Source organism: Betta splendens, chromosome 4 (assembly GCF_900634795.4).
Source record: "Betta splendens chromosome 4, fBetSpl5.4, whole genome shotgun sequence".
Lineage (NCBI taxonomy): Eukaryota > Metazoa > Chordata > Actinopteri > Anabantiformes > Osphronemidae > Betta > Betta splendens.
Genome location: NC_040884.2, coordinates 5,454,293 through 5,475,200, shown reverse-complemented (window position 1 = coordinate 5,475,200; position 20,908 = coordinate 5,454,293). Strand labels below are relative to the sequence as shown.

Genomic DNA, 20,908 nt, shown 5'->3' with positions numbered 1-20,908 from the left:
AAGGCTTCGTTGACCTTTTTATTCCATAGTCGTAAAAACAAATGACACAAGATATTTACACCAGCATCATGGAAATTTTTTACATTTACCTGAGTATACAGAGACAAAGACTGACAGCAAAGTAAACGCAAGGTGTGTAGAATATGTCGTTAACATAGAATCACAGTATTTACAGGTCGTAGGGCGTAATATCAGGAATATGTACATGTCGTCAGAAGATGATAACCATAAGAAGACTCTGAAGCGGTGTTCCTTCACTTTTTACTCAGCCAGTTCATTTCATCTCGTCTGAAAGACAGAACATCAACATTTATCATTTAACATCATGAGACTCCGTAATATTAATAAATTGAAACAGCGCCGTCCAGATGAGGAGCAGGAAGATAAAACAATGACGCTGAGAACGTGAGCTGGGACACTTGTCTGGTTGAGGATATTTATAGTGGGGCTGTAAAAGTATCAGCTTGTCGGTCACTCCACCACATTAGTAGCTGAAATAACTTGACGACAATTGGAAAGATTGAGGAATGTAGGCGCCCATTCACGTTGCCCTCAGGAGGAGGCGATGACTATACTCATTCAGTGCTGCTTTGTTCCATTACCACCATCAGTCACAATGCTAGCGTCCATTACAAGGGCGAACCAACAGCAGTGTTTAGGCCCTAATGTGAACTATTACCTTCTGACTTTTGCCTGATTCAGTTTCTCCACTGTTCCGCGAGGTGAAGCCTGTTGAGATGCCAGGTTTAAAGCCAGAGAGGACGCCGGACTGCGAACAGAGAGACCATTTCCTATTATTTACCATGAAGCCCAGTTTGACGGCGTGCACCAGCTCTAACGCAGCGCTCCGCTGACCCACACGCCTGCAATGACGTGTGTTGTGAACTTGTGACTCCTTAAACGTGCCCTTCCTCTGTTATCTTGGCTGCTGATCCTTCCTGCTGCTGCTGCAGCTTCACATTCATCCTTGCTGCTGAGTCAACATGCATCTTCATTTTAAGTCTACTGGAGCTCATACATGAGTTAAACGTGTCTGTTTTACCCTGGAACTGGGCTGAGCGCCCTGTGCTCCCCGGAGGCTCTGCAGTTCTTTCTCCTTCAGCGCCAGACGTTCTTCCACCAGCTCCTTCTCTGTCCTCAGCCGGCTTTTCTCAGACAGCAACTTCTCCATCTGAACGCGACATGCGGGTGATTTACACATCTCTGTAAAACACGTGCACAAACGCCTCTGAGGAGTCGTCTCGCACCTGGTCGTCGTGCGCGACTTGCTTGAGCTGCAGCTGCCTGGTGGTCTCCGCGATCGTTTGATTGCGACTGCGTTCACACTGCTGCCAGTCGGACGTCAGGTGGGAGTTTTGCACCTCCAGTCGGCTGGACAGGGCCTGGATCTCTGCCACCTGGAGGAACAACACCTAGCTCCTTAGTTTGTCTTCATAATATGACAGGAAAGAAAGAAAGAAAGTGAGTTAATGAGACAGAGAGAGAGAGAGAGAGAGTTAATAGGCTGTGGTTCAAGGACGTGTCCGGATCTTCTACCAAATCTGCTTCCAGATGGTATTTTTGCTTGTTTTACTCATTTCTGAGTGTTTCTCTGGCGTTCATGCTCTACTGCTTATGAAACCATTAAGTTTCAACAAGTCTCTAAATGCGTAGTGAAGTAACTGAAGTAAAGTAAATGCACTGGTTTTAGAAAAATTTTAGTTGGAGTTGTTACTAAGTAAAAGGAAAAAAAGTTTAATTGGAGCAGCATAACAAATGATGATTCATGACTTCTGGTCTCATGATGATTCATGACTTCTGGTCTCATATCCAAGTGAAATATTGTTGCAACCTGTGAACGCTGGTTTGCTGAGGATGTGATTGTGTGGCCCTGCACGCTCCCACTGTGTTATCAGCACAGCCACATGCTTCACCTCTGCCCCGACCCTGAGGTCGCCTCACACAGCATCTGTGTCTGTAGTTTTATTACCTACGATGCAGCAGACCCACTTCCTCTCTTCAGACACTGATTCAGCTTCTTTTATCTCTTCCATATTGTTCATCTTACATTTATGATGTCTGTAAGTTTTTCTCATCTTTAAAGTTTATTTTATGGTCTTTTTATGGTAATTAATTGGTAATTTTTCATTTGAAATATTTCCGATCAAATGAATAAAATACACTTAAACAACCATGATCCATGCATTCACCTTGTTGCCCACATTGTCCAAATACACCTGGAACTTGTTTTCCACATCCCTGGACAGGTTGGTGCAGCTGTTTTTGATTTTCTCCATTTGCTCCCTCTGACTGTCACAGGTGAGGTGAAAGGTCAGCTGGTGGGGAAACATGTTATTGATCCGGTTTAGGAAATCCCGGGTCACCGTCTGGATCCCGTTCAACGACTCTGCAAAGTCCTGTTTGCATTTCCTTGTAAAAAACGAATAAAAAAATCCGAGGCATTAGTATTTAATGGTGATACTTCCAGCTGCACTAACAGGGCGGACATAAACCGGTACCTGGTGTAGGTGGAGAGCTGCTCCTTGACCATGGTGGTCTCCCTGCGCAGGGTAATGGCTTCCTGGAACTGTGCGTCTCTGACTTTGAGGGCGTTGTCTCTCTCCTGTCTCAGATAATTGACCATCTGAGTGAAGTTTGCTTCGATCAGACTTATCATAGCACTCTGCTGAGCGTTGAGGCTTTGACACGTCTTTAGTTCATCTAGAGAGTTTGGAACAAATTGGTTTTATTGAAATCAGAAAATACTGCACGTATAAATACATATAATTTATTAATGATTTATTAAACTATGTAGAAAGTACAGCTGGAGATGATTTCCATAAATTATATAGGTGATAAAGGAGCATTCCCCTATTTTACTGTTCACATTATTCTAATAGATGGAGGTAAAGGTTTAGAGTCTTGGACCGAGTCTCTGGATGGAATACGTACTGCTGCCACTGGTCTGGATTGGAATTGTGGGGCACCGTTTCATTGCAGCTGCTGTCATGCAGCTCGTCTGTAAATTAAAAGAAACACCGGATGACTTGTGGGTTGGGGTTTTCAAACAAGGTGAGTCACATGAAAACTGCCACAATGTCTAAGGAAATAATCAGACTGTGTGATTTCCTTGATTTGTTCTGGTTTTCCACGGAAAGATGGTTAAAAATAGGCGCTTTGCAAAGCTAAATCAGCCAGCACTTACTAATCTAGTCTTGAGCTCCAGCTGCGTGCTGTTGGCCTGAGTCTTCAGCTTCTCCATCTCTTTCTCCAGAGCAGCTTTCTCAGCTGTGCGAGCTTTCAGCTGAGCCCCCAGCTCACTTTTATCCTTCCTCAGCTGGACGTTGTTCTCACTGAGCTTGTTGAAGCTCTGCTCCATGTCCTTCACAACAACAATAGGAGTGCAGCACAATGAGCATCACTGTGTTTCACAACTCTGAACATAAAGACATAATAGGAGTCAATTATAATATAAAATATAGATAATAACAGTCTAAAAATTCAGAATCAGACAGGTGATGACTGATGCTACAAGAGATTTGATTATGTATAACACTTATACAGTAGGAAATGCATTAATGTCTAGTTTGAAATAATGTACACAGATTCTTTGTAGAAGTATTTTTTTCCTTTCAGGTTTTTGAGAAGGATAAAACAATCACTGACCTCAACCTTCTTCTCCAATGCAGATTTCTCTGGCTGTCCATAGATGAGGAAGAGCACCAGGCTGACGATGATCAGAGACTGGATCAAAGAGGAGAAAAGGAAGATAATCCTCATGTAGTACCCGCAGCTCTTTCCTTTGGCCCTGTGCGGGGGCTCCCTCGCCTCCCGGCCATACTTGGCCTGGGAGTAGCTGGAGCTGTACATGACTGTTGGAGGTGAAATGGTGGCGGCTGGTTCTTCAAAGATCTAGACAGGAATTCTTTGCTCGCAAAAGCTAAAAAAATCCACAAGGTTTTTGGTCTTCTCTGCAGAACAGCGTCCTGAAGGTGAACTCTTTCAAGCAGAAACAGGAGCGCTTGGGATCAGATGCGTATTTCTCTATCTTCTACAGTTGTCGCGCTGTCAGAAGTCTCATGAGCAGACATAAACAATGACCCTAAGGTGTCTGACAGGGTCATGTTTATAAACGCTGTGGAGGCACTTCCACTCCATCCTGGCTCGGCCCTCCTCTCTCCTCCCTCATCGACCCTTGTCACAGTCCCAGCAACATCCTCCAGCTGCTCCACTGCCCAACACTAATGTGCCCACTATTTAGAACAAGAACACAGCTATTAAATGCACTTCTGAGAAACTTGTGCACTCCCGCATCTTTATACATTTGGGAAAATCAAATTTACAAAAGCGATGGTACAATTTTTACTGAATATCGTGACACATGTCACATGATGAAGAAAAGGTCAAATTACTTTGCGTAATTTCTACAGAACTACTGCAGCACAGCAGCACTGGTTGATCAATGGCATAAAATGAAGGAAGGTTGCAGGAGCTGCGCTGTAGTATCACCAGTTACTTTATACTGAAGTTTTTCAGAACTATGCTTACTAAGTTCAGTACTTAATGTAAATGTCCTCCACAGTAAAAGACAGTAAAACTGATTGAAGACAGATATACTGTGGATCTACGATGGTCACCATCTAGAGAATAAATGGCAAAAAAATGAGCTTCATCCTGTTCTAAACCAGTGCGGAAGAGAGTCGTGCCAGTGGAGGAGCGAAAGAAATTAAAACAATAGGGACCTGCCATTCTTCAGGGATGAGAGAATAACAGTGGATTCCCCTCCATGTTATCTACAGCGATGACGCGAGGAGCAGTCAGCTTTGTCAGAGAAGGGTGCGAAAGGGGAAAGGTCCGCGGAGCCCACGGTTTTCCTGCTTCCCATTGTTTCCCTGACAACCTGTCTTCACCGGATAAAATGCTAATTTATGAAGGCATATTAGACTGACAGAAAGCGAGTGACAGAGGCTGACTACGTCCCAACTGCTGAACAATAACAGGAAACCTAATGTTTGAAGATTAAGATAAGAACACCTCAGGATCAGGCACCTTCAGGGTGACAGGAAAGTATATAGCTAACACCACAGCAATATTCATGATAAGTAAGAGGTGGACTTTAACATGAGGAGCAAAAACTCCCTCATTCTGTCAAACAGGCCTGTAGTTTATGAAACATGTCAACAGGGCAGATTTAAGGAAACATTTTAAGGAAAAAATTAATTCACAGTAAAGTATATCTAATGTAAATAAAGCATATTGATTAACAGCTACTTTAGAATGAAGTAAGGAACACCAAGCCTGGAAAGAGAGGCCTGGGTCTATCTCAGACGGGTGTTTGCTGCCATCTCCTGGCAAAAAGTGGAAAGCTTTCAATGAATTTAAATACATCACACATCACAAATTATCATTCAATTAAATATGTTTTTAATATACAGAAATAGACTCAAAGATATTTTTTTACAATAGGCTTCATGCTAGAACATTTTCATACCTCTGTACTAATCTATTTTAGCTTCACCTAAGACTGCCTGCTCAAACCTGTTGTGCCCTAACAATGCTATGTTTGTCAGTAGTGGGTCATCAAAGCAGCGCTGTACGAGAGAGAAAGATAAAGGAATGCTCAGGACAGACGTTATGTTTCTAAAGCAAACATGGTCCGTGACTAATATGTTTGGCACCAAGTATACAATCAAGATTTTACAGAATAATCAATTCTCCTATACTTGATGTGACAGTGTTATAGAAGGTGACACTCTGCACAAAGACAGGAGTGAGAGGAGATTCTTATTTACAGAAATTTAAAAACAACTGTAATGCAACAGGCCAAAAAAGAAATACTAAATACCAAATGGCAGCCGTAATGATGACACCAAATCAAATGCATTAGTTCTACACCCCAAACTAAGCTTGATTAAACCTCTGAATGTATAACTATGTATTATTACTAAGGAGAACATTGCAATCATGAGAAGATTGGTGAATGCCACACATTCTTTTAAATCTCTTATACACTAAACCAACTGTAGACAGAGACAGGACAGACTAGTCAGGGAGTTTAGGAACCCTTTTCACAGTCAAATCATCAGCGTTATAACATGATCATAAAGGATCCCTTCACTGTTTTAATATCATATAACAGTGACAAATGAGCAAATGATTAAAACAACCCTCATAAAATACATTAAATGTGGAACTTGCCAACTAAGCAAAAAGGCAACGATACAGCGGCTTAGATCTGTGATACCACATGCCAGATTTAACTTCAAAGTCTCCTGATGTCATCCAGTAAAGGTGTAACAGGATAGCACAGATATTATTTCCTATTATAACTAAAACAATGTCCTGCTGAAACCATTCTCTTCAGAGCAACTACATTTGGCTTTGGATTCTCAAGAACCATTGCTCTACAAAGGGAAACAGAATGAACTCTATTCCACTTTTTACACAACACTACAGTGTAAGGATTTCACAATGAAGCAGAGATTTTTGAGTGAGATAGATTTTAAACTGTTGCCTCAATGTCCTGAGGGTCTTCCCCCTCCAGCAAGCTGTAAGAGGCATGACTCTGGAAAGGTCTCTGTAAAGGGTGAGCCAGAAGTTTGGCCATGCAATTGTGCAGCTCGATAGCAGGTCCACTCAGGGAAACCTCAAAGCGATAGCACATGCCCTTTGAGTCCAGGTTGCAGAAAGAAGTAAAGTTTTCCTAGAAACACAAATCGCAACACCCAGTTAAAACAGGCAACTAAGGAGTTGTACAGATTATAGGATCAGCAGTTATTTTTAATTGGGTTTCCACATCATTAAATTATCTTCAGATAGTGCAAATTTAAGATATTATAATTTAGTTTGCAAGCTTAGTCACTCACTCTCCAGCTTGTTTCATCTCCCTGTTCCTCCACCCCATTGTGCAGATAGACCACATCAAAGAAAAAATATGGAGATTGCAGCATCTTCTGTAGCAAGATACAAAGAGATCAATATGCAGTTACTGCTGAAAATCAAATGTAGATGGGGGAAAAAAAGATACTGACACTGTATTAAGTACAGGGAGTGTTGAATGTCAGCAGTGTTGTACTTACATTAACAGCTTCAGAAGGGTTGAACTGTAGCTGCCCTGCATGGCGACTGTAAATGAGGACAGTTCGCACTACATACGGAGGTGGGACTGTCTGAACATTTTCCATCATCGGGAGTTCTATCTTCTGACGACTGGAAAGAGAAAAGAGAAGATGAGAAAGTTGATGTAATTTGAACAAAGAAAAACAAGAAGGTTTGTTTTGCCGCTGTACTTTACTTACATTACATTAAGAAGATCTTCCAGGTCTACAGAAGATTGTTAAGGCTTAAAGTTAATAACAATTTTTTATTTATTAATATATATCTTATGTAGTGCTTCACCAAGTGAAATATATTCTAATTATTCAATCATTACTTAGAATAAAAGGATACTGAACGACTCGCAAACGTTGGTCTCTAGATCGTACAGACAGCTGCACAGCTCTCTGGGGTCAGATGTGAAGCCTGACAGCTGGAATACACACATAAGAATTAGACAGGTAATATAGAATCCTAAAAACATGTTGTAAACATGTTGTATACTGTAGACACTATCTGCAAAAATAGCAGGAGGTTAAAATACTCCTGTACTCACCCACAGTGCATCATCATTGACTACAACCAGTGCAAATTCATGACGCTTATCAATCTTGTGTTTTGTTCTGACGAACATCTCAATCATCTTCTGGGATATGTTTAGAGCGTTGGTTTTAGACCTAAATGGAAAGAGAGTCAAATCAGGCCGTGTTGACAAGTATTTAAAGCTAGTGTTCAGAAATAACAATTAACTTTATTCTACCCATTAAAAGACTCCAACTTCGGCAAAGACATCTCTTCAGAAAGATCTAGGCAGATGATCTGTTTTTCAAAACACATCAGTTAAAAATCATTCTTATGCTGAGCATGGAATTTGTTTCAAAAATGTAATGTAAACCTACCACTTTCTCTGGGCAGTTGACCCGGGGGACTCGGAGCTGGTACTCTGGTGGTGGAGGGACAGTGGTTGGAAGTGTGGACAAAGACTGCGGCTGTGTGGGCTTTGGCCTCTCCTTGGCAGCCACAGATGCTGTGGATAGAAGCACTGTAGTACTGGCTGCAGCCACTGTTGCCCCTGCAGCCGGAGCTACAGTCTGGGCTGCAGCTGTTGAGACAGTCAGAGTGGTAGACGTTGGAGGGCTGTCGCTGGTTGAAGCCTCTCCCTCGCCCTCAACACGACTGCCCACAGCAGGCTGCGTTATGTTTGGGTTGCTGTTGCCTCCGAGGCTGCCTGTGCTGTTGCGACGGTCCTCAGCGCCTTCAGGGTTGGAGCGTGTCCGTGGTCGCAGCTCCACCAGACGTTCCTCTCCATCTGCAGGGCCAGGTTCAGGGGTTTCCATGGATGCAGATGTCACTAAAGCAAAGGTGACAAGTTGAGTTCAGATGAGTAAATGTTTTAGCCATGCAAAAAATGTAGGAACTAAATTCCAAGAAGGTCGAGAGTAGGCAGAGAAAACATTTTTTAACATTTAACTGTTGCTCTCTCCCACACAATAAAAAATGAATACATTTAAATTTTAGTATATCCGTTATGGATAGCTCAACTGCAGGTGCAAAAGACCTTCTTTATAAATCTTAATCAACATTGTGTGCTGCTAATGCTAATACAACACAAATAGCTACACAACACTGCTTGTCTTACTCGTCCTGTCTGTCTTGTGATATGTGAACACAACGATCAATATTTAAGAAACTTAAGTAGCTGTGTGATATATCAAAAACATTTATGTCAAGAAATCCCACACAGTCAGTCAAAGTGGCCAAAAGACGCTATTTGTCAAAAAGGCTCGTAAAGAAAGTTGGTGTCTGCTGACAGCACAGTAGCAGTTAGTGCTGTTAGCATTAACGATAGAAAGGCTAGCTAAGCTTTAAGCTAACAAAAACACATCGAAGCAGATAAGATATAAAGTGTTTAAGGTTTGAATGAAAGACAGAACTTACGTGATTAAAGAACACTACGCTTTTGTAATTTAAATACCGACAGACTCATTGACAGTTGCAGAGTATTTCAACTACGAGCTAACATTTGTTTTGAACCGACAACTTCCTCACCGGAAATGACCAAATCGCTTACTGCGCATCTGTGGCATTATGGGTAATGGCGTTGTACGTAGGTAAACATTGTCCGTTGCAGTTTAATCATAGTAGCCTTTGTACAGTATGAGTAATATTGAATAATTAAATGCATATTTTGACTATTACTATTACCAGTATACTATCATATTTTCACATATTTTGTCATCATTGATGTATAATAGCTGTCCCCACAATTACGAAATTAATACAATACATATGAAAGAATAAAAAATCTAAAATAATATTAATAAAAATGTGTAAATATAATAAATAAATTTAATAAATGCTTCACATTTTATTTCATTTGGATCATGTGTCACCTATGAGCACAATGATGCATAATGTAGAGACAGTCTCAGTCTTGGGTGCATAAAACTTGTTTAACCCTGTTTTTTTACATCACTACTACTGTATATTATGGTCAAAGAGTCATGAAAACTAGCTTTGGACAAAACAGGAAAGGACACACGGTGACGGGGAATGGGTGGGGATGACTTTCTGTGTGTTTTCCACTAACTTCATTCATCACACAGTAGCCACATACACGGTGAGCAGAACATTCCAGGGAGCTGACTGACTACTGGAAATTTTATAACTCTAAATAGTTAGTTTAGAAGAAAACATCTCATCGACAAATGTATAAACTCAACAGGAAGTGAATCCCTGCCGCAGTAGGGAAGTATGGAGGTAAGTTATGAGTATGGAATATTTCAATGTTACTCATAGCTGTATATATTGTATGGTGCCAGCTATGGTATTGTACTGTATAGTTAAATGTATGACTATATATATAATACACTATGTTCTTTATAGCAGAATTTAGGCTAGTTAATTTCCTTTTTTTATTTAACTCGAGGTCTTTGTAGAAAATCTAAGGACGGTTTTAGCTGCAAATATTTCTAGACAGGAAGTAGGATCTCAGGATGTTTTAGTTTCCTCCTGTTCCGCTACTCAGAACAATAGCTACTAAACAGAGCAGCAAGAATGTCTGGTACAATAATATACATAATTTTTATTGTGGTACAGGTTTAACATAAGCCACTTTGCAACGAGGCAAAATAAACACTTACTGAAATGTAGAAAGTGAAACCGAACAAAATCATTGAAATACACACTAATTTTGTTTATATCAATAATAATAAACCCAACAAATCCTTATATGCAGGATTCCAGCCGGGTCAGATGTGACAGCCTGGATGCTAGGTCAGAGTGTGACAAGGTGGTAATTGACCATGCGACCTTTGACCTCGAGGGCTCTGACCCTTCAGCGAGCCTGGAGCCTTCACCAGCAGAACTGGCACAGTGTGAAGCTGAAGTGGGGACGCTGCTTAGCATCATTGCTGAACTGAACAAGAAGATGGGGTCACTAAAGGCACCAAGGCAACATAAGTCAAATCATTGTCAAATAAAAAATCTCAAAATAGCCTTAGTGGTACATTGTATGAGCCAATATGTTTGACACTGTTTTGCAGTGAATGTGATAATGTGAGATCGCCGGGACCAGCCAGGCCTCTGTTTCCTGACCTGCTGTCCCATAGACTGGTCAAAAAAAGCCCAGAGAGACACATTTCTACTGCTGCTAAACCTCCACTAGGTGACCATGGTTGGTGACAGCACACTTGACTTTGTTCAGTAGATCTCATCATTTTTTTGTGTTCTACTAAAAACATATTTAGCTCCTTATACAATACTTTTCCCATACACAGACAGGAGATATTGCTTAGTGGTGCATAAGTCTATAGTAGCTCATCTGGCATTGACTGATTTTATTTACAGATATATTCTTTGTCCTCTAGGGGGCAGTGGAGTCTGGAGTAAACTGCAGAGGGTCTTATCATCAGTGGAGGACTCCATCAGCTGTAGAAGGACCTGGGCTTCCCCCATAAGAGCCACTGACCAAGACAAGCACAAAGAGCATCTGAGAGCAGCTCAGGAGAGCTGGGTCAAAGCCACCCAGGTATTAAGCCATAAAAAATCATGCTGACCTGCTCTCGGAACTAATGTTACAGATACATACAGTAGAGAGATTTTGTATGAGTCAGAATCTTGATGTGTTACTGTGAGAGAAATGTGCTGTTGCAGATTTTGGAGGAGATGGAGACAGAGTTTGGGATTTCATGCCCACCGAGCCTCCCCAAGGATCAGCGCCTGGAGGAGATGCTCAATGCGGACAAACAGGACTCTGCTCTCAGAAGCAACGAGCAGAGTCGTCAAGAGGAGATGGAGAAAGCAACAAGCACCATCACTCAGAAAGAAGAGGAGCAAAACAAGGTAGGAGTCACTTAATGGTCGGAGTGATTCAGAATACGAAAGGTGCTGAAGATGAATGCTAGAGCTGCTCGTCTCGCCTTCAGCTGGTGGGTGTCCAGCGGTCCTGGAGGTCAAGCAGCCGTTCTCCATCCTACCGCTCCACCGCTCGGAGCCTCAGTCCAGACTGGTCCTCTCCTTCGTACCCCGGCTCCCCTTTACTACACAGGAGACGAGCCCGGACCGTGACACCCCTGTGTGCTGGAGACGGCTCTGCACTGGGCTCTGGACACCTGGGCAGCCCGTGTCCCAGCCCCAGCTCCATCAGCCTGGAGTCTGAATCAGAACGACTGAATAGGCGAGTCTGAGGCTGGCTATACTGTACGTTGCATGCAGAATGCATTTGTTATTAACCTCCTCCTCCTGCGGCTGGTGTCTTAGATACGTCGAGAGGCTGAAGGCCAGAAACGAACGTCTCACTGCGGCGCTGGAGCGAAGGAAGTTGGAGTCGGAGCAGATCAGTATCACTCTGACCAGACTGGAGACCGACTGCTCTGCCCTGCAGTTGGCCCTCAGCTACTGGTACACACATACCTCAACACCAGCACCCAGGCCTGTCTGCACGCGCACTATTTGCCATAGCTACATACGCGTGCACTGCTCAGAGATCTGTTAATTTAGCTTCTCCTCGTCCTGCGAGGTTGTAAGTGGTCTTTATGGTTGTGATTGACAGTGAGGAGTGTGAGGAGGCCTACGGTGAGCTACTGTCGCTCTATGAGGCCAAGAGGAAGCAAGGCATTCCTCCACAGATCGACTCAGCAGGTCCGTGAATGCCTTTGACTGCACACGCATACCTTGACGCACGCAGGACGCACGCGTGTCAATCAGCGACATAAACACACAGCCGGCCTCACGGGTTTATCCTCTCATCAGAGGCAGTTGGTGACAGGGAGCCGCCCGACGGCCTGTCATCTCAGCTCAGGAAGATGGGGACCGAAGAGCTGTCCACCTCCTTCTCAACAGCAGGGGTCACAGAGGAGACCGAAATCCAGAGCCACACAGGCCAGAGGTGACTCTTTAAAGTGCTCTTTGTACATTCAAGCACAGTAAGAGGTCAGGTCAAAGGTACCACTTAGACATGTCGTACATAAAACAGTTGTGAAAAGTTTCAAAAGCTTTTTAAAGGATGCTGTGAATGTATTTTACTAGAACACCTGAGCTGAACGATCGAGAGACTGTTCTCCGGCAGCGAATTGAGCACCTAAAGAGGGACCGTGCTGCCATTTGTCTGCCCAAGCCGAGGCCGGGGGTGAAGGGTGAAACGAGCCTCGACGCAGGTCACCCGGTTGGATCAAGAGCGGGACATGGGACTAAAGATGTCACCAAACCCCCGGAGGCCAGGAAGGAGAAGGCCTCCGTCTTCTATGAGCTCATCTCCGTCAGGGTAGGAGCCGTGGCCTCTGGGTCTCTGCATAAACTGTGTAAGAGACATTGATGGTTCAACTGGGACGTTTCAGGAGGAGATGTCAGATCTTCGCGCTTTAATCCGCCTCAAGGAGAAAGAGCTGAGGTGTCTGGAGTGGAGCTTGATGGCGCAGAGGGCCCAAGAAGCCGCCGGAATTTTCGTCCCGGAAAGCGTTGCCGAGGACCTGGATCACAGAGCCGAGCAACAGGTGGCAGAGACCCGTCAGTTTATTTTCAAATAACACGAAGTCAAGGTGAAAGGAGCAGGCGGGAGCAGGACGCTGGTCTACTGTGACAGACCCGATTCAAATCTGGCTGTGCCACATGGGAAATCACACATCTACCAAAGCAGCCTCCCTCCAGGCCACGCAGGATAATTTGGTTCCACAAGGTCTTCAGCTGGGCTGTCCTGTCAGCGCAGCACAGATTCACACCCCAGCACACTGCAGTCACTATCACACAGGACCGAGCAGCTTCTGTACTCTAGGTTCAGCTTTCTATCTGTAGCTGAGCACAGAGCGAGCTACACGGGGCCTCGTACCATGCAGAATAACACACGTATTTCTTCTTCTTGAGTTTACCGTCTTTTCACATCAGAATAGATTTGACAGAGACATTTTGTTCCGTTTCAGAGGCTCTGTGAGACCACAGCTAAACTGTGCAGCGACGCGGACACGGCTGATCCTCGAACAAGGCCCATCCTGAAAGAGCTGCACGCCATCCTGCAGAGGTGAGACCCGGACGCGCCCGGCGCCGGCCCGGCCCGGCCCGAGGCGCAGGCAGGCTTTTAGCGCCTTAAAGCACGCGGCGGAGGGGCTTATTCCACACCCACAGCTGCCGATGCTTGTTTTTCTCCCATAACGTGAGGCACAAAGGATGAAGACGCTGCTCAAAGCTGAGAGGAAATCAGAGTGTGGGTGGTTGTCACGCATTTCTATGCGTGAGTTCAACTGTCGGCGTCATCTCAAAGTCAAGGTTTCATTGATGTTGTTTTGTTTCCTGATAATGAAATCAGTTAAGTATCTTGTTTGCATATAATCTGCTGAAATTCAAGTGGCAATTACTGTGTAGTAGGATTTAAGTCAACAGAAGGATAAATAAAACCACTTGATAGTGTTGGAGATTATTAATTTAACACACGAGATGCATTATTTTAACAGCAGCTGGATGAATGTGATGTTACCATTCACCTGATGAATACGGAGCGTTCAGGGATTTTAAAAATGCGCCTGATGAATGTGGCCTCGTAGAAAACAAATCCTTCAGACACCTGTTGGCTGAGGTTCTGATCTGTTGCTAAGGAACACTGTCAGAATCTTTAGTCTTCGGACATAAAGAGCAGCTCCGTCTTTATTTCCACCTAGTGCTTCACATGGAAACCGCTCTCTCCTCCGACCTTGAGCGGTGAATGCTTCCACCTCAAGCACATCTGCATCAGCGTGCGTCATCGGTGCTTTGAAGTCAGTCGCTGAGTGCAAGAAGTGCCTTCAAAGAGTTCATGTGTCACTAAAGTTTTACATAGTGTTTTTGTATGATTCCATTGGTTTTTCAGAGAACAAGCCCTGAAAAAGAGACTGGCGTTGGTGCACGACTCGCTGAACTCCGCTCTCTCGGACGGCGCCGCCCACAGGAGGGACGGCGGCGAGCACATCGCGAGGCTCACGCAGGCGCACAGGTAACGAGGCGCCGCCCGTTCGTCCCCTCGCGAGAGCCCACGGGCTGAAGCGCTTGTCTCCTCGTTCCAGCAAAGCGCTGGCGTCGTACCGGCAGATCCGCCGGAAGTACCGGGAGCAGGTGTGGAGGCTGGAGCAGAAGGTGGCGGCCATGATGGGGAGTCACCGCAGGCCGAGCGAGGCGGCGACGGCTGCGGGCGAAGACGCGGAGTGGAGGCGCGAAGAGACGGTTCTGTGATTGATGGACGCGATCAGCATCTGTCACTGTGTGCGTTACGTGCAGCCATGAATAAAGGGGATGTAGAGTCATGCTTCACTTTTTAAATAACAGAATCCATTCCTTTCCAGCCATTTGTGGCACTCGAAAGGCGCTCATTGGCTAACTGAGAGTAAACGGGGGCAGAACGTGGAGAGGGCGCTCACTTTCCTGCTACGAGACCCCAGTGAACTAAACAAAATTCCGAGGCTCAACTTGTGCGACAGGACTCGCACATTCCTCGCCTCAGAGAAACAGCTGCCACGCGGTCACGGACGCCGGCGGCCGACGGAAGAACTGAGCCCACTGTGTGAGGAGCTGACCCCTCGGGAGCACATGTGCTCTTTCCCATGCAGCCCCACTTCACGGAGCCTCTGCCAGACACCCGCGCTGCCGTGACACAGCTCCCGGAGGACGGGGCTGGAGGCCGCAACAATGGCCGACATTCACACAGTACAGTCAGCGTGCAGGCGGAACGTTTGTCACAGCTCTGGGTGTTTTATGAGTGAGTGCAGCTAAACCAGTAAATCACATGTTATACAGTATATTAGTGACCCTTTTGTAGGGAAACAAATGGTCGCGGGTGCACAAGGAGAGACAATGAAGCACCCAACCAACATGCTCGACGGTCTGTGGTGAAATGCTCACGTTCTTCAGCTGCTCTGAAATAAACTCATTGTTGGACAACGTGAGACAGACACATTAAACGATGCAGTGGGTTTTTTCCAGGAAAAGGACGACATCTGCTACGAACGTTGAGAAAAAATAAGAAAACCTTTTACCTCCTGAAAACCTCTTAAAGATGCACTCAGCTCCTGAGCTGGACTTTGAGTTGTGTTCAGGTGAGAATGTTCCATCTGAAGGAAAAAACACCATCTATGCGTCACATTAAAGAAGCATTTGAAAAACATCAGACACAATGAACATTCTGTGCAGTCGCTTCCGGTCTTTTATGTGTTCATTTTGTGTGTGAAAATATATGTAAATAAATTGACTCAAAATTAGCAGCATGATTTATCCTGTACCATAAAATCGTATCAATCTTAAACTGCAGTATGGGTCTCTTCCTTTTCTCTCACACGTCCTTCTCTCCTTTATGGGACTCATCTGTCCATCCGTCTTCCTCCACCCTTGATTTCTACATCCATCTTCTCCCCGCGCTTATCTCTCAATCATCTGCGTCCAGGCGACCCTGTGCCCTGACCCGCTGCAGCCGCTCAGCTGCAGCTGTGGCCGCTGGTCAGGAGGTTAAGGCAAAGGTTGCGCGTCACACCCACAGGGTCACAGCGATGCTCGCTGTTGTGTTTCCCTGTGAATGGGGAGTTCAGAGCGCCAGACGAGGTGACGAGCCCCTGACGCCCTGACTTTTGCATGAGCTTGCCCTTTCCCGAGCAGAGGTCAACACAGAGCGAACCCCCCCCCCCCCTCCAACCAACCTCCAGGTCACCACTGCAAATAGGTGCCATTAGAGCAGATGATACAATTATCGCTCCATTTTGTGTTCTCGCTCTCTAAGATCTATGTTAAGCTTCTGAGTTCATCAAAGGGTTTTCTAGACAACGTGACTGTTGTAACCTCTGGTTGACTCCTCTGCAAAGAGGAAACAATAATAAAAAAATGTAGGGAATGAAAGAGGGACTTTAACCTGCGTGGCCCCAAACATCTTACACTGAAAACCCAACTAAAGTAAAAGAATACAATTAAAACCAGGAAGTGCTCTTAAACTACCAAAGTAAAAGCTGCTTTTGTTAAACTTTCCAGATTAAGGTCCATGACTAAACTCAGCATTACAGAGCTTGTTACTGCAGTATAGTCTAGTATAATAATACTGATTATAATTATAATTGATTTATTTTAATTGATCTGTTTGTACATTGTGTAAAACATAGAAGATAAATTTAAACGTGAATTTTTCAAAATGTCTTCCTTGTGTCAGTAAAACAGTTCTGTAACCTTGAAGCCGCATGAAAGTGAGGAATCTAATCTTTCCGCTGATTAAGTCACAGTAGATAAGTCTGTGCACTAATAACTAAGAAGGTCGAACACAACACACGAGAACCAAATCCAGCTGGTCAATGAGTAGTTATGACAAAGTCTGTAACAATCCTATGTTGCATTTCTACCCCCACATGAATCTGGCTTCTCAGCCTGTGGAAGTGGGGGGGGGCCTGGGAAAAATAACCAAACCATTATTAGACAATGACAGAGGCTGTCAATGAGCGTGGGGGTGGATGCAATCACACACGCACCAGCGGGAGGGGAGGGAGGGGGGGGGTGACCCAGGGGTTTAAGGTCAGCTCATTTACTCTTTGGATCCATTCCTCATTTTAATAAGTTGTCCTTCTGTAAGCTGCGTAACAGGATCACAGCCTGCGCCTTGATCCCCACGCGCTTCCTCCTCCAAAGTCATCAGCTCACCTGTCACACAGCCACTCCCCCCCCCCTCCCTGACACCCGCCGGCCCACGGAGGGGTCAGGACGGGGGGGTGGCATCGACACGGAGGCGTGTGAAACAGCTCTGACCCGGTCGAACGCCGCCACCGCTCCGATGATGACGTCATGCGGCCGCACGGCGTTGCACCGCCGCCGCTCAGGTGACGCTCGGGCCTTAGATCCCGTTAAAGGATTGCACGCACGCTTGTCAGCGGGTTGACAGGGTTGTCCGCATACACGTTCACAACCGTTTTTTTAACTTCATTTAAACTGGGCGACACGGGAATCAATGCTTCATTGTGCAAGATGATCTAAAAATGCAATCTGGGAATCTTCATATGACATCAGAGTGTAAAAAACGAGAAAGAAGGTGACGTCAGAAGGCTTCAAAGCAACAGACTAAACATAATTGAAGTAATAATTTCTCCCTGTTGTTGGGACCTGCAGGCTAATGAGGCCGGTTAGCTCCCAGGTTGACGGTGGTATGTTAAACCAGAGGTGTTTGGAGGGTAAAGGTGGCAGGACCCGCGTCCTTGAGCTAATCCCGTTAAAGCATCTGAGTCGTCTTCACTGAGCTGATTACTTCTGTGATCGGCTGACCCTTGGCGCTGTCTGGCAGGCAGCGCAGGGCGCGCTCAGGGAACAGATTGAGCGCAGGCTGCTATCTGTGACCACTGCCGGGCCTGTCCTCCTTACCCAGCATGCACCTCTGCCCGCTTCCGCCACGCGCTCCTGTCTTCAGGGTCGCGCGGACGCTTTCTGGCCTGACGTTCTCTACCTTTCCACCAGATGCCCTCAGAGCCCCCCCCACCCCCCACCCCACCCCACCCCACCCCATATGTTTTAGTTCTAGTTAAACTCTGTTCTTGTCTGTTTTCCTCCAATTACCTGTTCCCGTGACTGCTGATGAGTTAACGCTGCCCACTTGCCTGTTTATCTGCAGAGGCCCTCCCTCCCTGTTGTCTACACTGTGATTGCAATAATGACCTAATTGTTGTGGCTGCAGAGGGCATTAGGTTAATGCCCCGTCTGTAAATGTCTGGCTTATTGGATAGTTGAAAGCACAAGGAGTTCATCTACTGATGTCATATGAACACGTAAACAGTAAATACACTATTTTAAGTTTTTAAGATTCTCACACATTCATTTTACTGAATGCAAATACACACATAAGTGAATCTATCTAGTGCAACACAAATCAAGTAACCTTTGTTTGCTATGATGGTGCTGTAATGACAATTGCATTTGAATCTTGATTTGAATACCCTGAGCTTGAAGCGATTAAGCTTCAGCACCAAGGAGTATTCTGCAGTATGACAAATAAATACAGTGAGTGAGTGACACAACTGATTTTTACTAGTTTCTATTTATTATAGTTAAATGTGACCCCTCAGGTGGAGCTCACCCTTAGCCCGACTTAGTGGACTGCTCATACAATCACTATAAATGTGGGACTGCGTGAATGAAAACAGCAGATTGGACCTGTGGCTCCCTCTCTCCCATCCGTCAGCACATACCTGTAAAGTAATTTCCTAAAATGTGAGCCCATCCCCTCAAATGTTATACAGTGCAGCTGGACTTGGCCATGACATAAGGCAGCAGAGAGATGGATCATGTGACCTTTAAAACACCAACAATGTAAACATCAACCTCCAAGTAGCTGTAGCTTCAATCCACCACCAGTAGAACCAGTAACAGCTCTACTGACCTCTCCAGTTGACTCCCAAACATTAGATGACTGCATGAGGACAACAACGGCCTCCACATGGGCCGTTTCCCACCACGTCCAGCAGGTCCTGGGTGAAGAGGAGGAGGAGAAAGAGGAGGAGGAGGAGGAGGAGGGCCGCTATTGATCGGACGTTGTGCGTCTCTCTGGATTCTCAGCAGATGTTTTCTCTCTCACAGGTTCCAGCGCCGTGCTTCTTTTAAATTGCTCCATCATCTCCCTGAGGTCAAAGACCCGTGGATGGAGAGGGTGTTGTGACACGGGCACATAGAGAGGAGAAGATGCCTTTTATTTGCTCTGGGCCAAAGGGCATTGGGGCTAATGAGGAAGGAGCAGGGAGTCATGCGCTGCTGCTTGTTCCCCTCACAGTTACTCATCAGAGTTAAAGTTTAACCCCCGGATTCAAATTCCTCCACACATTAGTCAATGCAGTTAACACACTTCCCACTAAAGTTCTGTCAGCTGGGCTCAAACGTAGGAGCTGCACACAAACAGCTCTTTAACCTCATGAATGAGCCCTGATTGGCTGACACCAGCTACAGCCGGTCCTGGGTTCTACCTGCAGGAAAAACACTGAAAGCCTGTTTGTTGCTCTCTGTGACAAACTCACCAACCAGCTCGTCCCCAAACAGTTATTTGAGCCCTGGCGAACAAGCAGAAGTCAACGTCATTGTTTCCATTATTGTATTGTGCGTTGTTGTTGTTCATAGTGTGTGTTGAGCGTAGTGTTGGGAAGTTAATCTGCTTCACTTCTGCCTCCTGACTGTGTTGAGAATGCACAGACTTCTCTACAGTCGACTTCATGCTGAGAGCAGCTGCATTCCTGACCTACAGTTCAAAGAGCACAGAACACACACTAACATGCACGCACGCACGCACACACACACACACACACACACATGCACAGGGGGCACACACACACACACACACACACACACACACACACACACATGCATGTGGCGACACAGGCACAGATGAAAAACCGAACCTATCAAACACTTCAGTGTATAAATACGAGTGCTATCGTGCACCAAGACTCAAGGTCACAGACCAAAGCATTGACGGGACTGCTAGTGTGAGGTAACCTTCACTAAGCTGAGCCCCTCGTTTCTCCCATCGCTCTTCTATGACAGAACATTTTCCCAGCGTCTCAAAGCTCCAGAAACAGAGACAAAGTTTTTGTTTACAAAATTCAAAGATTAGAGTGAACTTTGGAACTCAGCTACAGCGGCGAAGAGCGCACACACACACACACACACACACACACACACACACACACACACAGGCGCTGTTATTGTCATTGGCTTCAAATGAACAAACTGCTTTCCTACGACTCCAATGACAAATTACTCAGACTGGTTTCTTTCCACTAAAATAACAGAGTCGGAGAAAAACATTGCTGCGTATTTTCTCAGTGGGAAAAACAATCTGTTGTTTTCTTAATCAAACATTAATTGACAGTCAAACTGCTCCATGTGGTTTGACCTTCACATGCACAGGGGCTTAAAGAAAAGCAACTTACAGCAGCTTAGTTGGGCCCTTGATGCTCACTTAACCCAACAAAAGGCTGCTCTGCACAATGAGTCACGCTGCGACGGCTCCAAGTCACCTTACGCTCGCGTTTAGAAACTAAAAACACAAAAATCACATATGAGTAATCCTTCGTGGTCTCGCTCCGCCAGCTCAACCTACGGGAGACACGACGTTCCTTTGAAGCTCCCAGGGACGAAGTGTTTTGTGATTCGGGGGGAAATTCCTGTAAAAGCGTGTGATGAGCAAACACTGGGACGTCGGGTGTTTGGACGCGGCGGCGCTGAATCTCGCCTCTGTGGGTTTGGAGGCTGTTATTGGAAACCTTGGTTGCAGGCTCTGATTGTTGATTCTGTCCTCCCCTTTTTGGAGACCTTCACATGACAATGCTGTGGGCATTACAGACGGAGCGGGCCAGGAATTCCACAGGAG

At 45.4% G+C, this 20,908-nt stretch overlaps 3 protein-coding genes across 6 annotated transcripts; 1 reads left to right on the top strand and 2 right to left on the bottom strand.

Moving 5' to 3' along the window:
* Window positions 1–5: 5 nt before the first annotated feature.
* On the bottom strand, window positions 6–4,094 carry plvapb (plasmalemma vesicle associated protein b). Its single transcript, XM_029148221.3, has 9 exons — window positions 3,646–4,094; window positions 3,185–3,361; window positions 2,932–2,998; window positions 2,499–2,700; window positions 2,190–2,409; window positions 1,248–1,397; window positions 1,043–1,171; window positions 680–769; window positions 6–288 (listed from the first exon to the last, which is right to left on the bottom strand). The coding sequence occupies exons 1-9, from the start codon at window positions 3,847–3,849 to the stop codon at window positions 280–282; spliced, it is 1,248 nt and encodes a 415-aa protein (XP_029004054.1). The 5' UTR covers window positions 3,850–4,094; the 3' UTR covers window positions 6–279.
* Window positions 4,095–5,386: 1,292 nt separating this feature from the next.
* On the bottom strand, window positions 5,387–9,170 carry babam1 (BRISC and BRCA1 A complex member 1). 2 transcript variants are annotated; one of them, XM_029149048.3, is made up of 9 exons: window positions 9,013–9,170; window positions 7,974–8,425; window positions 7,835–7,893; window positions 7,631–7,751; window positions 7,429–7,507; window positions 7,278–7,302; window positions 7,059–7,188; window positions 6,846–6,932; window positions 5,387–6,682 (listed from the first exon to the last, which is right to left on the bottom strand). In XM_029149048.3, the coding sequence occupies exons 2-9, from the start codon at window positions 8,409–8,411 to the stop codon at window positions 6,482–6,484; spliced, it is 1,140 nt and encodes a 379-aa protein (XP_029004881.1). In that variant the 5' UTR covers window positions 8,412–8,425; window positions 9,013–9,170; the 3' UTR covers window positions 5,387–6,481. The 2 variants fall into 2 exon arrangements, with proteins under 2 accessions (XP_029004881.1, XP_029004882.1); XM_029149049.3 differs by having other exon boundaries at window positions 6,846–6,929.
* Window positions 9,171–9,679: 509 nt separating this feature from the next.
* On the top strand, window positions 9,680–15,791 carry ushbp1 (Usher syndrome 1C binding protein 1). 3 transcript variants are annotated; one of them, XM_029149135.3, is made up of 15 exons: window positions 9,680–9,834; window positions 10,313–10,527; window positions 10,620–10,750; window positions 10,944–11,104; window positions 11,230–11,418; window positions 11,502–11,752; window positions 11,836–11,976; window positions 12,128–12,216; window positions 12,328–12,463; window positions 12,604–12,838; window positions 12,912–13,067; window positions 13,491–13,588; window positions 14,411–14,533; window positions 14,604–14,799; window positions 14,880–15,791. In XM_029149135.3, exons 1-14 carry the CDS (start codon window positions 9,829–9,831, stop codon window positions 14,767–14,769), a joined length of 2,097 nt encoding a protein of 698 aa, XP_029004968.1. In that variant the 5' UTR covers window positions 9,680–9,828; the 3' UTR covers window positions 14,770–14,799; window positions 14,880–15,791. The 3 variants fall into 3 exon arrangements, with proteins under 3 accessions (XP_029004968.1, XP_029004969.1, XP_029004967.1); XM_029149136.3 differs by having other exon boundaries at window positions 10,620–10,741; window positions 14,604–15,791; XM_029149134.3 differs by having other exon boundaries at window positions 14,604–15,791.
* The last annotated feature ends 5,117 nt before the right edge of the window (window positions 15,792–20,908 follow it).

Bases quoted from the DNA above. Each gene is read 5' to 3' on its own strand.
- babam1 (XM_029149048.3), bottom strand. From the start codon at position 8,411: ATGGAAACCCCTGAACCTGGCCCTGCAGATGGAGAGGAACGTCTGGTG. The intron at 7,303-7,428 runs GTATCCTTTTAT...AATCTTCTGTAG, and splicing joins CAACGTTTGCGAGTCGTTCA to ACCTGGAAGATCTTCTTAAT. The intron at 6,933-7,058 runs GTAAGTACAACA...ATCTTGCTACAG, and splicing joins ACCCTTCTGAAGCTGTTAAT to AAGATGCTGCAATCTCCATA.
- plvapb (XM_029148221.3), bottom strand. From the start codon at position 3,849: ATGTACAGCTCCAGCTACTCCCAGGCCAAGTATGGCCGGGAGGCGAGG. The intron at 1,398-2,189 runs GTGAATGCATGG...TTGTTCCTCCAG, and splicing joins TGGACAATGTGGGCAACAAG to GTGGCAGAGATCCAGGCCCT. The intron at 1,172-1,247 runs GTGCGAGACGAC...TGTCGCGTTCAG, and splicing joins AAGTCGCGCACGACGACCAG to ATGGAGAAGTTGCTGTCTGA.
- ushbp1 (XM_029149135.3), top strand. The intron at 11,753-11,835 runs GCGAGTCTGAGG...CTGGTGTCTTAG, and splicing joins GAATCAGAACGACTGAATAG to ATACGTCGAGAGGCTGAAGG. The intron at 12,464-12,603 runs GTGACTCTTTAA...GTATTTTACTAG, and splicing joins CAGAGCCACACAGGCCAGAG to AACACCTGAGCTGAACGATC.